This window comes from Carcharhinus amblyrhynchos, chromosome 7, assembly GCF_965287045.1.
Source record: "Carcharhinus amblyrhynchos chromosome 7, sCarAmb.v2.hapA, whole genome shotgun sequence".
NCBI classification, from domain to species: domain Eukaryota; kingdom Metazoa; phylum Chordata; class Chondrichthyes; order Carcharhiniformes; family Carcharhinidae; genus Carcharhinus; species Carcharhinus amblyrhynchos.
The window spans coordinates 127,957,609-127,974,304 of NC_137330.1; the positions used below are offsets into that span (position 1 = coordinate 127,957,609).

The 16,696-nt window shown below is 43.4% G+C and overlaps 1 protein-coding gene across 1 annotated transcript in view; it reads left to right on the plus strand.

The window, feature by feature from the left end:
* The window catches only part of LOC145345624 (dynein axonemal heavy chain 8-like), a gene marked incomplete at its 3' end in the record, with an annotated part of 1,250,971 nt that overhangs the window by 1,019,498 nt on the left and 214,777 nt on the right, over nucleotides 1-16,696 (plus strand). Inside the window, exons 51-53 of the mRNA XM_080193458.1 lie at nucleotides 4,300-4,434; nucleotides 10,922-11,083; nucleotides 12,393-12,639. Of these exons, the coding sequence (XP_080049584.1) occupies nucleotides 4,300-4,434; nucleotides 10,922-11,083; nucleotides 12,393-12,639 (544 nt within the window). The remainder of the gene's footprint in view (nucleotides 1-4,299; nucleotides 4,435-10,921; nucleotides 11,084-12,392; nucleotides 12,640-16,696) is intronic.

Genomic DNA, 16,696 nt, shown 5'->3' on the forward strand with positions numbered 1-16,696 from the left:
TTTAATGATATTCACGCAGGCAGTCTCTGTAGCGCACAGAGCATGAGAAAATCATCTCTGAACTACCCCTGAATAAAGCTAGCATGAATTACTCCAGTTTTCACTCTAATTCGACACTTAGAAATTTTTGGGGAGAATTCTGCTCCTGCCCTCCATGAATGAGGACCAGTCATGATCGCCTCACTGAACCAGAAATCATTGAGGCCCCCCCCCCGGGAGATTGAGGGCAAGGGGGAGCTTGGGCAGTGCCAGCTTGGTACTGCCAGCCTGGAACACTTTGACTACCACTTGGCACCCTGGGACTACCCACAGGAGTGGGGTAATTGAGTAGGGGTAACTGCTGGCACACAATCAGTGGAGAAGGCAGGGGCAATTGGTCTGGGCAGTGGGGAGGGCAGTGGTGATATTTCCAGGCAAGCGCCACTTGCGATAGCCCACTGAATATCTGCGGATGAGGGATGCTGGGTTGAGGCTGCCTGCAGTAACAGAGAGCTGACAGATCTATCTTTCAGTTCTGTTAGCTCTGTGCTGGTTGCCATTGCGCATGTGCAGCCACATAGCCCTGCAATTGCGCAATGGCTCCCTCTGCTGCTGTAGTAGCCTTCCTGGTGAGTTAAGCCCTCCCCTCTCACTCTAGTGGCTAGGAACAGTCTACTTTTTGCTCATATGAGTGCATAAGATATGCAATTTAGTCTCCCCCAAAAAACAGATCTGAAACTCTCCCATTTTCATGTTAGCTTAGAAATTTCCTCATAAAATTTCCCCCAGTGAGTCTTCTATAGAAAGCTTGAGCCTGGCGTGAGCTCCCATGGTAGTAAAAGCATTATTCAGACTCTATGCTTCACTTCGAAATGTTGATATCAACTTCTAACCATGAGAGAAGCTCGCCAAGGATTCCTGCACTTGGTGCAGCCAAATAAAAATTGTATGGTCTCTTTTGAAAGCAAGCTCATAACAGAAGCAATGAGAAAATATAAGCAGAGGAAACAATGAGCTAGCAACTCATCCACGGAAAGTTTGCCAAAAGCCACCAGTGATTAACATGTTCATCTTCATCTCAAAGGATGAACAACAAGACTATACAGAAGAGATATATGAGGATGTTTCATGGAATGGAGAATTTGTGGATGGTGAGCCTGGGAAAGGATGTGTAGATAGTTTGAGTCATGTTGACTTCAAAAAGGAGTATTGGGATTCTTGAGAAACATTAAGGTAGACAAGTCCCCAGGGCCTGATGGGATATACCCCAGAATACTGAGAGAGGTAACAGAGGAAATTGCTGCAGCCTTGAGAGAAATCTTTGTATCCTCACTAGCTACAGGGGAGGTCCCAGAGGATTGGAGAATAGCCAATGTTGTTCCTTTGTTTAAGAAGGGTAGCAAGAATAATCCAAGAAATTACAGGCAGGGAAATTATTGGAGAGGTTGCTTTGAGATAGGATTTATTCCCACTTGGAAATAAGTGGATGTATTAGTGAGAGGCAACATTGGTTTTGTGAAGGGGAGGTTGTGTCTCACGAATTTGATCGAGTTTTTCAAAGAAGTGACGAAGATGATTGATGAGGTTAGGGCAGTGGATGTTGTCTACATGGACTTCAGTAAGGTCCTTGACAAGGTCCCTCATGGCAGACTGATGCAGAAGGTGAAGTTGCATGGGATCAGAGGTGAGCTGGCAAGGTGGATACAAAACTGGCTTGGTAGAAGAAGACAGAGGGTAGCAGTGGAAGGGTTCATTTCTGAATGGAAGGCTGTGACAAATGGTGTTCCTCAGGGATCAATGCTGGGACCTTTGCTGTTTGCAAATATATATAAATGATTTGGAGGAAAATGTAACTGGAATGATTAGTAAGTTTGCGAATGACACAAAGGTTGCTGGATTTGCGGATAGTGATGAGGATCATCAGAGGATTCAGCAGGATATAGATCAGTTGGAGACTTGGGCGGAGAGATAGCAGAAGGAGTTTAATCCAGATAAATGTAGGTAATGCATTTTGGAAGGTCTAATACAAATAGGAAATATACAGCAAATGGCAAAACCCTTAAGAGTATAGATAGGCAAAGGGATCTAGGTGTACAGATGCACAAGTCACTGAAAATGGCAATGCAAGTGGAGAAGGTACTCAAGAAGGCACGAGGCATGCTTGCCTTCATTGGCCGGGGCATTGAGTTTAAAAATTGGCAAGTCATGTTGCAGCTTTATAGAAGCTTAGTTAGGCTGCACTTGGAATAGAGTGTTCAATTCTAGTCGTCACACTACCACGAGGATGTGGAAGCTTAGGAGAGGGTACAGAAAAAATTTACCAGGATGTTGCTTGGTGTGGAGGGCATTAGCTATGAAGAGAAGTTGGAGAAACTTAGTTTGTTCTCACTGGAACAACGGAGTGTTGTGCCTGCCTCACAGTTGGTTTTAACCCTTATACAATGGACAAAGAATTGCAAGTAGACTTCTTGTTAGTACAACCAATATTTATTTAAAACACACAATCAATAATCATCGACCCAACCAACAGTAAGTTATCTTACAGAAAGTACTAAAGTTCAAGTCCAATACGAGACCTTGACTTAACTTTGCAGACTGGCAAGTACCCAAGCACATATTGGCCTTTATCCATGCGCTGGTCTCAGTACTACTCTGTGTAGTCTGGTCCTCTGGTCTGTCCTGGCACCCTGGCATCCTTCCTTCTCAGGTATAGTGGCTGGTTGTTGCTGGCGATGGTCATCGTTGTTGTATCTTGTTCTTGTGGTCAGAGAGAGAGATTCTTGGTTGCGCAGCACCCTTTCTACCCCATTGGGTTTTGCGCCCCTATTGGCCATTGCCAATCAATTGGACTTGATCACCCTGATCAATAAAGTCCAATCAGGTGCTGCCACACCAATCTCTGGGTGTGTCCCTATCGGCCATGTTTGTAGGTGCTAGGGGCACATAGGATAGATACCTCCCTCCCAAATAAGGGATTACAGCACCGTTACAGCATAGGAGATGATCCATATCCTTTGTATTAGTCATCTGCGCAACCAAGAATCTCTCTCTCAGACCACACGAACGGGATACAACAACGATGACCATCGCCAGCAACAACCAGCATGAGGAGAGCCACTACACCTGAGAAGGAAGGAAGACCAGAGCCAGAGTGCCAGGACAGACCAGAGGACTAGACTACACAGAGTAGTACTGAGACCAGCGCATGGATAAAGGCCAATATCTGCTTGGGTACTTGCCAGTCTGCAGAGTTAAGTCAAGGTCTCGTATTGGACTTGAACTTTAGTATTTTCTGTAAGATAATTTATTGTTGCAGCCTGTTTATCTCTGTCTTTTAGGCGGCGGCTTGCTGTTTTAGTTCTTGCCCAATTGTCCCAGAGTGCTTTGCAAATCACCATTTTAGGTGGCCTGTTTGGCCACAGGAAGTTGAAGGACGATCTGATAGAAGTCCACAAGATTATGAAAGCCATGGATGGAGTGGATAGTCAGAAGCTTTTTCCCATGGCCAGAAGAGTCAATTACTAAGGGGCACAGGTTTAAGGTGCAAGGGCAAGGTTTAAAGGAGATGTACGAGGCAGTTTTTTTACACAGAGGGTGGTGGGTGCCTGGAACTCATTGCCAGGAAAAGTAATGGAACCAGATACAGTAGTGACTTTAAAGAGGCATCTTGAAAATACATGAATAGGATGGGAATAGAGGGATTTGGTCCCTGGGAGGGTAAAGGGTTTTAGTTAAGTCTGGCAGTATGGTTGGTGCAGGCTTGGAAGGCTGACGGGCCTCTTCCTGTGCTGTAATTTTCTTTGTTCTTTTAATTATGTGAAGAATTTGATTGATAGGGGTTATTTTGGAACGGAGGCAGTTGAGCAAGATGAAATTGAGGTGTATAACATTATTAAAGGCCCAGTTCGAGTGGACAAGGAAGGCATTATTTCCGATTGCAGAATGGGAATCACTTTGAAGTCATTTGTAGAATGCTTCTAAGGGAACTGAGGAAAAACTCTTACACTCAAAGAGGGTGGTGCAGAACCTTATCTGAAAAGATTGTCGAGGCAAAAAACTCATCACATTAAAAAAAACAGAAAATGCACTTGAGGCATCTTAACCTACAGCACTATGAACAGTCAACTCAAAAATGGTGTTACGTTGGAAAACTCTTTCCAGCTAGAATGGGCTGAATGGCTTCCCTCTGGGCTGTATATTTTCTGTGTTTTCTGTTCTGTGTTAATGAAGTTTTTTTTACAAGAATGGTCCAGTAAATTTCATCATTTAGAGATTAGTTCAATTAATAATTTTATTTCTTCACAAATTCTTGACAACAAGGTTCATTATGACTTTGGCTTGAGAAACATTCTTTCTGTATTGAGGACACTGGGAGCTCAGAAGAGAGCAAGGCCCGAAGACAGTGAATCAACCATTGTCATGAGAGTATTGAGAGATATGAATCTGTCTAAACTGGTGAGTAAGAAATGGAAATCTATTTCCTTTCAGTGTTTTAAATATTGAAAACGGTTGTGATAGGCTCCCAACATATATTTCAGAAGTTTTAAAGTTTATTTATTTATTAGTGTCACAAGTAAGCTTACATTAACTCTGCAATGAAGTTACAGTGAACATCCCCTAGTTGCCACACTCCGGCATTGTGGGAGAATTTAGCATGACCAATACATTTATCTCTGGAATTCTCTGCCCGTTGAAGTGGCGGAGGCTGCCTCGCTCAATATTTTTAAGACGTGGGTTGATGGGTTTTTGATAGGCAAGGGGATTAAGGGTTATGGGAGACGGCGGGAATGTGGAACTGAGCCACAACAGATCAGCCATGATCTTATTGAATGGCGGGGCAGGCTCGAAGGGCTAGATGGCCTACTCCTGCTCCTATTTCTTACGTTCTTATGTTCTTAATACACCTAACCAGTGCAACATTTGGGAGGAAACCGAAGCAGCAAGAAGAAACCCATGGAGACACAGGGAGAATGTGCAGACTCCGTACAGACAGTGACCCAAGCTGGGAATAGAACCTAGGTCCTTGGCACTTTGAGACAGCCTCTGTCCACTGTGCCACCATGCCTCCCTACAATATTCAATATTAGTAATTTGTTTTTTTAACTTTTGATCCTTGACTTTAAGCTTTCCCTTCACTCAGTTTACTGCTGTAATACTTAACACTTATTCAGACAACAGCCCTCAGTCGAGTAACAGTTAAATGCCAGTTCCATTAACTGGCAGTTAGTGTTAACTAGGTAGAAGGCCCAGAAAAACCTACAGCTGCTCCTGGCCCTTCTATCTGTCAACAGCATCTGTAATGTGTTGCCTGAAGATTTCCAGTGTCAAAGGTTGCTGTCAGGAATATTACCCATTCCTGTGAGGTGGGAGTTCTAAGTGTTGAGTCACCCACTTAACTGAGAGAAGAGAAAATATGAATTCACAGTTTCAACACAAAAAGGCAGAACAGGGGAAAGTAAAGTGCTGCATGTAGATAGATGTGTGCCATACTGCAAAAGTAGATGCAGGTGCGGACAGCAGATGAAACAGAGTTGGGTGTAGGGTACAGTGGCCAGAGACTAAGACAGGGTACTCCAAGCATTATAAAAACAGAAAATGCTGGAAATTCTCAGCAGGTCTGACAGCATTTGGAGAGTGAAACAAAATTAACATTTAGAGTCTATCTATCTCTTCTTCAGAGTTGAAGAGAGGGAGAAATGTGATAGACTATACACTGTATTAGACAAGATGGAGAAAGTGGAGCAAAATAGAAGGTCAGTAATGAGTGGGAGCTAGGAGAGATTGCAACAAAGATGTGTAGGTCACAAGAAAGAAGAATCATAGAATCCCTACAGTGCAGAAGGAGGCCATTCGGCCCATTGAATCCACAACCTATATCCAGCCTATATTCCCATAACTCCACATATTTATCCTGGTAATCCCACTGACACTAAGGGGCAATTTAGCATGGCCAATCCACCTAACCCACACATCTTCAGACTGTAGGAGAAAACCAGAGCACCCAGAAGAAGCTCATGCAGACACAAGGAGAACGTGCAAACTCCACACAGACAGTCACCCAAGCTGAGAATCGAACCCAGGTCCCTGGTGCTGTGAAGCAGCAGTGCTAACCACTGTGCCATCTGCCATCCACAAAGAAGTGTAAATGGCAGTGTGAAGGCATAAAGGCAAGATAACAGAATGTGTTATCAGAGGGGAGTTGGGATCCTGAGTAGCAGGGATGAAAGTGAGGGGGGCATAGATGGGGACTGCAATGCACGGCATCATGGGGGTGGAGCAGAGCATGGTTTGAAATGTGTATACTTTAATGCGAGGAGTATTCGTAATAAGGTGGATGAACTTGCAGCGTGGATCAGTACCTGGAACTTTGATGTTGTGGCCATTTCAGACACATGGATAGAGCAGGGGCAGGAATGGTTGTTGCAGGTTCCGGGGTTCAAATGCTTCAGTCGGAGTAGAGAAGGAGGTAGAAGGGGGGGAGGGGTAGCATTATTAGTCAAGGATTGTATCACAGTGTCAGAGAAGAAGTTTGATGAGGACTTGTCTGTTGAGGTAGTATGGGCTGAGATTAGAAATAGGAGAGGAGAGGTCACCCTGATGGGAGTCTTTTATAGACCTCCTAAAAGTTCTAGAGAGGCTGAGGAAAGGATTGCGGAGACAATCCTGGATAGGAGTGAAAGTAATAGGGTAATTGTTATGGGGGACTTTAACTTTACTAATATTGATTGGAATAGCTATAGCTCTAGCTCATTAGAGGGGTCAGTTTTTGCACAAAGCGTGCAGGAAGGTTTTTTGACTCAGTATGTAGATAGACCAACTTGAGGTGAGGCTATATTGGATTTGGTGTTGGGAAATGAGCCAGGCCAAGTGTTAGACTTGGAAGTTGGTGTGCATTTTGGTGATAGTGACCACAATTCGGTTACGTTCACCTTAGTGATGGAAAGGGATAGGCATGAACCTCGGGACAGTAGTTTTAGCTGGGGGAAGGGTAATTATGAGGCTTTTAGGAGAGAATTAGGAAGCATAGGTTGGACTGGGAGACTACAGGGGCTGGGAACGTCCGAAATGTGGAGTTTTTTTCAAGGAGCAGCTACTGCGACTCCTTGATATGTATGTCCCTGTCAGGCAAGGAGGAAATGGTCGAGCAAGGGAACCGTGGTGCACTAAAAAAGTTGTTTCGCTGGTTAAAAGGAAAAAGGAGGCTTATGTCAGGATGAGACTTGAGGGCTCAGGTGGTGCACTGGAAAGCTTTAGATTGGCTAGGAGGGAGTTAAAGAGTGAGTTAAGAAGAGCTAAAAGAGGACACAAGAAGACTTTGGCTGATAGGATTAAGGAGAATCCTAAGGCGTTCTATAGATATGTTAAGAACAGAAGATTGGTTAGGGCAAGATTAGGGCCAGTTAGAGACAGCAGTGGGAAGTTATGTGTGGAACCGGAAGAGATTGGAGAGGCATTGAACCAATATTTCTCTTCGGTATTCACGCAGGGAGACATAAATGTAGTTGTGGAGAACACTGGGTTACAGGGTTGTAAACTGGACAGTATTGCAGTTGATAAGGAGGATGTGCTAGATATTCTTGAGGGTTTGAAAATAGATAAGTCCCCTGGGCCGGATGGGATTTACCCTAGGATTCTCTGGGAGGCAAGAGAGGCGATTGCAGAGCCTCTGGCTCTGATCTTCAGGTCATCGTTGGTCACAGGTATAGTGCCAGAGGATTGGAGGATAGCGAATGTTGTCCCATTATTTAAGAAGGGGAAAGAGACTTCCCCGGGAATTATAGACCGGTGAGTCTTACTTCTGTTGTGAGCAAAGTTTTAGAAAAAGTTATTAGGGATAGGATTTATAGTTATTTAGAGAGTAATGAATTGATTGGAGATAGTCAGTACGGTTTTGTGAAGGGTAGATCGTGCCTTACTAACCTTATTGAGTTTTTTGAGAAAGTGACCAAAGAGGTGGATGGGGGTAAGGCAGTTGACATGGTATATATGGACTTTAGTAAGGCATTTGATAAGGTTCACCATGGAAGGCTTCTGCAGAAAATGCAGATGTATGGGATTGGGGGTGATTTAGTTAATTGGATCAAGAATTGGCTAGCAGATAGGAGACAGAGGGTGGTGGTTGATGGAAAGTATTCGTCATGGAGTTCGGTTACAAGTGGTGTGCCTCAGGGATCTGTTTTGGGGCCACTGCTGTTTGTAATTTTTATAAATGATCTGGATGAGGGTATAGTTGGGTGGATCAGTAAATTTGCTGATGACACCAAAGTCGGAGGAGTGGTAGATAGTGAAGAGGGGTGTCATAGTTTACAGAGAGACTTGGACAAGTTGCAGAGCTGGGCCGAGAGGTGGCAGATGGAGTTTAATGCGGAAAAGTGTGAGGTAATTCACTTTGGCAGGAATAACAGATGTGTAGAGTATAGGGCTAACGGTAGGACTCTGAATCGTGTTGATGAACAGAGGGATCTAGGTGTATGTGTACATAGATCCCTGAAAGTTGGGAATCAAGTAGATAAGATAGTTAGAAAGGCATACGGTGTCTTGGCGTTTATTGGTAGGGGGATTGAATTTAGGCGCCGCAACATCATGTTGCAACTGTACAAAACTCTGGTGCGTCCGCACTTGGAGTATTGTGTGCAGTTCTGGTCCCCACATTATAGGAAGGATGCGGAGGCATTGGAGAGGGTGCAGAGGAGGTTTACCAGGATGTTGCCTGGTATGGAGGGAAGGTCCTATGAGGAGAGACTGAAGGATTTGGGGTTGTTTTCGTTAGAAAGAAGGTGGCTAAGAGAGGACCTTATTGAAACATATAAGATGATTAGAGGTTTAGATAGGGTGGACAGTGATAGCCTTTTTCCTCGGATGGAGAAAGCTAGCACGAGTGGCCATAGCTTTAAATTAAGGGGTGGTAGATATAGGACGGGTGTCAGAGGTAGGTTCTTTACCCAGAGGGTGGTGAGGGATTGGAATGCCCTGCCTGCTGCAGTTGTAGATGCGCCTAGTTTGGGGGCGTTTAAGAGATCCGTGGATAGGTTTATGGATGGAAAGGGATTGGTTTAGGTTAGAGGGTCATTGCTTTTTTCAATTGGTCGGCGCAACATCGTGGGCCGAAGGGCCTGTTCTGCGCTGTAATGTTCTATGTTCTATGTTTTATGTTATTGGGACAACAAAGGTCAATGCTCAGTGGAAGAACAAACAGATGGCCAAGTGGTGGGAGTGGGGTGATTGCAATGGGACAAAAAACATTTTGGGACTAACAAAATGGTCAAAATGAAGGCAGAATATCACAGTCTAAAGTTGTTGGGTGAGATTTCCCACACGCTCTGCAGTGGCATGTTTTGCAGCAGTGGAAGTGGCCCACTATTGACTGGCAGTGGGATCTTCCAGTCTCACCACTTTCATTGCAGTTTGCACCATTTGCTGCTGAGGAACCCATGGCAGGGTACCGCAATCAGTGGGACCAGAAGATCCCGCCAGTGGAACATCTGAAAATTTTGACTGTTTGGTTGTGATTAGTTCATTGAACATCTTCCTACACTAAAACAGAAATTCCAGTGATTGTGGGAATGGCATTCACCAATAACTATTTACTTTCACAAAATGAAAACAATTGACCAGATTGCCTCTTGTACCTAACCTCAAAAATGATTCTTTCTCAAAAATTCTGTCAGGAGGACAGGAAGGTCTGTTTTGAGAAAATTGGGCGCCTCCTTTTTCTGCCTGCCATCATTGTTTGCTCCAGTTGCATAGTTGCTCTATTTCCCCCACCACCCCCCCACCCCCACCCCCCATTCTCTTCCATTCCACCGCTGATCTTCACTTTACTCACCATTTCTTTTATTTCAATTCTATCTTTCTACTTGTCTTGTTGTTCATCCCACAGTGTAACTCTGGGATATTGGAGTGGATTTGCAGAGCTTACAATCCTCTGATAATTCAAATGAGCTCAGCAAATTGTCCTGACCTGCTGCAGACCTGATGAAGCCATTGGGTCACCAGAATTTCTAGATTCTAATGTTTTGCAGTGTTAGTGCGAGTGGGCGAAACGACCACTACGGACTCACGGTGAAGTTCAGTAACGGCACAGCTTTATTTTCTTTTACGTCGACAGAGAAACACAGTCAGGACATACAATCGGACTGTCCCAAAAGCGCTCTGCCCGTCCCTCGCAGCAGGCTATAGTTATACCTGAACCTCAGTGCAGTATGCGATTCAAATGCTAATACTTTATTCACAGTATTCGACCTTAGCCATTCTGTCTCGATGTTTCCAAGTGTTGAGGAAATTGTTTTAGGTGCGTGTTAATTGTTTTGTCTGATTGGTTATTCAATAGTCTAGAATCTCTGGGGTTTGAACCATAGGTGTGTCATTGATCTCAAAAGCGGTTTTGAGGGGCCAGGAATGTTTCCTTAACTATGCTAATTTTAGGTGTCTCCATGGGTTGTTTGACTGTTGGTGCTGATTTTGATGGGGTGGAAATTTAGTTCCTGTAGGTGCCATCCTGTAAAAAGTCTGACAACACCAGGTTTAAGTCCAACCAATTTATTTGATAGTAAACTCACTAGCTTTCGAGGTTACCCCCTTCGTCAGGTGACATTCACCTGATAAAGGTGTAACCTCGAAAGCTAGTGAGTTTACTATCAAATAAATCGGTTGGAATTAAACCTGGTGTTGTCAGACTTTTTACTGTGTTTACCCCAGTCCAACGCCGGCATATCCACATCATGGATGCCATCCTGTCCAGCTTCCCTTATGTGCTTGCCCTCATTTGCATTCTAAAAGCATGCTCTTGCCTACTGATCAGTGTCTGTTACTTTGTGATTCTTAGTGGAGAGCTCTGAGGGTAACTTTAGTCTTCTTCCATTTTGTGTGCCCAATTTCATAAAATTTGTTGTCCGATAACAGCAGCATGACAACTCATAATTGATTGATATTATTTTGACAGGTGGATGAAGATGAACCACTTTTCCTGAGCTTGATTGGTGATCTGTTCCCTGGAATACAGTTGGATAGTAGCACCTATGTCGAACTGCAGGCAGCTGTTGCTAACCAGGTGGAAATAGGAGGATTAGTTAACCACCCGCCTTGGAATCTCAAACTGGTTCAGGTAGACACAATGAATTATTTAACTATACACATACTCTATGTATCATTTATCACATACATATTTAATATCGTTTTAACATTTCTGATGAATGATTTTCACCAAAAGCTCACAAATTTACAATTGGCCTTTGTTTTTAAAAATTTGCAGCACAGTATTCTTTGATTTGATTTATTGTTGTCACATATATACAGTGAAAAGTATTGTTTCTTGCATGCTATACAGACAAAGCATACCATTCATAGAGAAGGAAACAAGAGAGTGCAGAATATAGTGTTACAGTCATAGCTAGGGTGTAGAGAAAGATCAACTTAATGCAAGGTACGTCCATTCAACAGTCTGATGGCAGCAGGGAAGAAGCTGTTCTTGAGTCGGTTGGTACGTGACCTCAGACTTTTGTATCTTTTTCCCGGAGGAAGAAGGTGGAAGAGAGAATATCCAGTGTGTGGGGTCCTTAATTATGCTGGCTGCTTTGCCAAGGCAGCGGGAAGTGTAGACAGAATCAATGGATGGGAGGCTGGTTTGCATGATGGATTGGGCTACATTCATGATCTTTTGTCGTTCCTTGTGGTCTTGGGCAGAGCAGGAGCCACGCCAAGCTGTCTTACGACCAGAAAGAAGGCTTTCTATAGTGCATCTGTAAAAGTTGGAGAGAGTCATAGCTGACATGCCAAATTTCTTTAGTCTTCTGAGAAAGTAGAGGCATTGGTGGGCTTTCTCTAAATGTGAATAAAGTAGTCATATTTTACTGCATAAATACCACAACTGTAATCAGGTTTATTAATGAAGAATAACAAAACCTGAAGTCTTACTTACTGAATCACTGATATCAAACAGTGATCTGACTTAGAAACACACATACTTGTTTGATGCAGCAACTGCTTTTGTTGAATCTTATCTCAGCAGTGAAACTAGTTTCCCTGTCCACGTAGTTGAAGAGCAAAGAATAATGATGGATTTGGAAGGTGATTTTGCTGATCTTAATCCATTCATTGCAGAAAGATTTTAAAGTCACCACACATCACCAAATGAATCCTTCCAACCTCTATTGGGAAGTCCATTTCATTATTGATCACTCTTTGTGTGAATAACTTTGAAATATCGGTCTTAAATTTACTTTGTTAGTTTCATCCTGTGTCCTGTTATTTCACCCTCACACTTAATGTATAATAGAATTCTATAATTAGTATTTCCCTCACCAGAGCCATTTTAAGTATTTGTTTAAGATCACCTCTCAAAGGAGGAAAAACCCATTTCTCCAGCCTTTCCACTGTGGGGTTTTAAGATCCTGTTCTATTTAACATACTTTCAGCTGTTTGAAACAGCCCGAGTTCGTCATGGATTGATGACATTGGGTCCTAGTGGCTCTGGAAAGACTTGTGTTATTCGTACTTTAATGCGATCACTGACCGAAATTGGAGCCCCTCATCGGGAAATGCGCATGAACCCTAAAGCTATCACTGCTCCACAAATGTTTGGGCGACTGGATCCTGCGACTAATGATTGGACTGATGGGATTTTCTCAACACTTTGGAGGAAATCGATCAAGTCAAAAAAAGGTAAGTCAAATTTTGTATGTCAGTGAGGTAAGCTGTTTGCATTTCTGTGAAATCTGAGCTGGAAATGCTATTTGTTTAACAAGGGATCATTTCACATTGCCATTCCTAGCCAGGTAGGGCAAATGAAATATAAACTACAAGTTCTAAATTTTGCTTATTTCAAGCAGCATTTTACAAATTTCAAATCACTTGATACCAGAGGAATAAGTTGCGCAGAGAATTTCCTGGAGCTGGGTATCTTGAGGAATGCTCTGTTCCTTTGACATTTTCCCCCTCACCTTGAAGTTTTTTGCACTGTAACTTCTAGGAAGTGCAAACAGATTATAGGCAGTGGGGCAGCTGGGATCTTGTTGAACAGTAGAATCAGCTATATAACTCTGTTATAAATAGCTATAAATTAAGAGAGGGGCACTTGCTGCGAGTGTCCTCATACAACAGTCACTAAAGGTAAGCATGCAGGTGAAGAAGGCAAATTGTATAGTGAGAGGATTAGAGTACAGGAGCAGGGATGTCTTGCTCCAATTTTACAGGCCACAACAGAAATATTGGCCGGAATTTTACCATCCCATCCGCTATGGGAATCAGAGTGGATGAGGGGCGGACCATGGAAATGTCCTTTGACCTCGGACGGGATTTTATGGTTTCAGGATGAGTGAAGACATAAAATTCCATCCATTGTCTTCAGTTTTGATCTCTTTTTCAAGTAAATAAAAAAGGATGTTCTTGTTTTAAGAGAGTGCAGAGAAGGTTCATCAGACTAATTCCTGGGATGGCAAGAGTGACGTATGAGGAGCGATTGAGTTGGTTAGGATTATATTCGCTGGAGTTGAGGAGGATAAGGGGGGAATGTCATAGACCAGGTATAGACAGGGTAAATGCAGGAAGGATACTCCCGATGGTGGGGTAGTCTAGAATCAAGGGTCACAGTCTAAGATATGGGGTAAACTTTTAAGGCTAAGATGAGGACCAATTTCTTCACCCAGAGAGTGATCAGCCTGTGGAATTCACTACTACAGAAAGGAGTTAAAACCAAAACATTGTGAGGGCTCCTCCGCTGGTCAATGGGCAGAGCGAACCGGTAAGATTGCGGAAAAGGCAAAAAATTAGGTTTGTGCCCAGTTTCTTTTTCTCACTCTTACTGGGCCACATTTCTGTTGTGAGACTGATTATAATGTTTAATCTATTTCAATAGAGATTTAAGTATTATTAGTAAGCCTGGGATCAAATCATCCAGGCTCAATTCCCTTAATGGCCTTGCCGGTGAAAGTCTTCACCAGTGAGGATCATGTATGGTCCATATCAATGGGGACTTGATATGATAGCCTTGCCAGTAGGGCTGGAGACCATTGAGACCTCCTGCGAAGCCAGAGCATGGGAGGCAGTGCCCTTTAGGCAGTGCCAAGCTGGCACTGCTAGCCTGGGACGTTGGCGTGCCAACTTGGTACCGTGGCATAGCCAACCTCCACTACCCATGGGCACCAATTGGTGCCAAAGACGTGGAGTCTGAGGGGGCAGGACCTAATTGGGGAGCGGGAGGGTGGAAAATGGAGGGATCTGCATGTGTGTGATTGAGCTTTCTACTTTGAGCAGCTGGTTTTCCGGCAAGCTTAGACCCAACCTCCTCCCCCTGCTAGCAGGAATCAGATAGTACAATAAATGATGCATGAAGTGGCATAAGCTGTCATTTGTGGTCTCACTGAAAAGAGTCATAGACCCATAGAGGTTTACAGCATGGAAACCTCTTTTTTAACGCCTAAACTAATCCTATTTGGCCCATATCCCTCTATACCTATCTTATCCATGCAAGCGTCTAAATGCTACTTAAAAGACAAAATTGTATCCACCTCTGCAGCTACCTCTGCCAGCTTGTTCCAGACACTCAACACCCTCTGTGGGGAAAAAATTGCCCCTCTGGACACTTTTGTATCTCTCCCCTCTTACCTTATACCTGTGCCCTCTAGCTTTAGACTCCCCTACCTTTAGAAAAGAAAGACTATCTAGCTGATCTGTGCTCCTCATTATTTTATAGCCTTCTATAAGATCACTCCTCAGTCTCCTACAGTCCAGAGAAAAAAGTCCCAGTCTACCCAGCCTCTTCTTGTCACTCAAACCATCAAATCCTGGTAGCAGCCTAGTAAGTCTTTTCTGCACTCTTTCTAGTTTAATAATATCCTTTCTATAATAGGGTGACCAGAACTGTACTCAGTATTCCAAGTGTGGCCTTACCAATGTCTTGCACAACTTCAACAAAATGTCCCAACTCCTGTATTCAATATTCTGACCAGTGAAATCAAGCATGCTGAATGCATTCTTTACTGCTCTGTCCACCTGGGACTCCACTTTCAAGGAACAATGAACATATATCCCTAGATCTCTTTGTTCTGTAACTCCACCCAATGCTCTGCTGTTAACTGAGTAAGTCCTGCCCTAGTTCAAACTACCAAAACGCATCACCTCATATTTATCTAAATTAAATTCCATCTGCCATTCATCACCCACTGGCCCAATTGGTCAAGATCCTGTCGCAATCCAGAGATAACGTTTTACTATCCACTATGCCACTTATCTTGGTGTCATCTGCAAAAAATTGATTGAGAGTCTCCTGTTTTCATGTTCGTTCAGCACTTAGAATTTTTTAGGCAGATCGCTGCCTGTGTGTTTACAAGGAGGAGTTATATATAGCTCTCAGAGCAAAGGGAGTCTAAGGATATGTGGAGAAAGTGGGATCAGGCTATTGATTTGGTTGATCAACTATAATAAATGGTGAAGCAGGCTCAAAGGGCTGAATAGTCTACTCCTATTTTCCATGTTTTTCTATTTCTATAATGTTACATCTCAGCTAGGATTAACTGTCCTGTGAAAATATTTCCTGAGGTGCCACATTCATTGTTGTGCTACAGTCATGTGATGAGTATCAATGACTCAGTCTACTGTTATATTATCTTTTCCAAACTAATGCAAGCCAAGTTGAAAACAAGTGTAGCAATAGAATACTGAAATTTAATGTTGGCTTTTCCTTGTTGCTACTAGATGTGCTGCTTATTGTGCAGACTATTTCAAATGGCTACCACATGTGATATTGTATCACTTCCAGAATATTGGTGCCACTCCAGTTCAGGTACATCCTGTCCTTCTTGTACAGGTCCCACCTACCCCAGAAGACATCCCATTGATCAAAATTCTAAAGCCCTCCCTCCTACACCAGTTCTTTAGCCTCGTGTTCTATTGTACTATCCCCCTGTTCCAAGCCTCGCTGGCACATGGCACAGGGAATAATTCTGACAATACTAACCGAGAGGTCCTGCTTTTTAGCGCCCTACCTAATTTCCTGAACTGTCTTTGCAAGACCTCTCCCCCTCTTCCTGCCTATGTTATTAGTAAGAAGTCTCACAACACCAGGTTAAAGTCCAACAGGTTTATTTGCCACTAGCTTTCGGAGCGCTGCTCCTTTGTCAGGTGAGTGGAGAGTTCTGATCACAAATAGGGCATATAAAGTCATACACAGTTTACAGAAGACTGATTAGAATGCGAGTCTTTACAGCTAACCATGTCTTAAAGGTATAGACAATGTGAGTGAAGATAGCATTAAGCATAGGTTAAAGAGACGTGTATTGTCTCCAGACAGGACAGTGAGTGAGATGTTGCAAGCCCAGGTAAGTCATAGGTGTTACAGATAGTGTGACATGAATCCAAGATCCTGGTTGAGGCTGTCCTCATGTGTGTGGAACTTGGCTATCAGTTTCTACTCAGCGACTCTGTGTTGTCATATGTCATGAAGGCTGCCTTGGAGAACGTTTACCCAGAGGTCAGGGGCCATGGGCATTCAGCCTCTGATCTTCGGGTAAACGTTCTCCAAGGCAGCCTTCATGACATATGACAACACAGAGTTGCTGAGCAGAAACTGATAACCAAGTTCTGCACACATGAGGACGGCCTCAACCGGGATATTGGGTTCATCTCACACTTTCCTGGGTTTGCAACACCTCACTTACCATCCTGTCTAGAGACAATATGCATCTCTTTAACCTATGCTTAATGCTATCTCCACTCACATTGT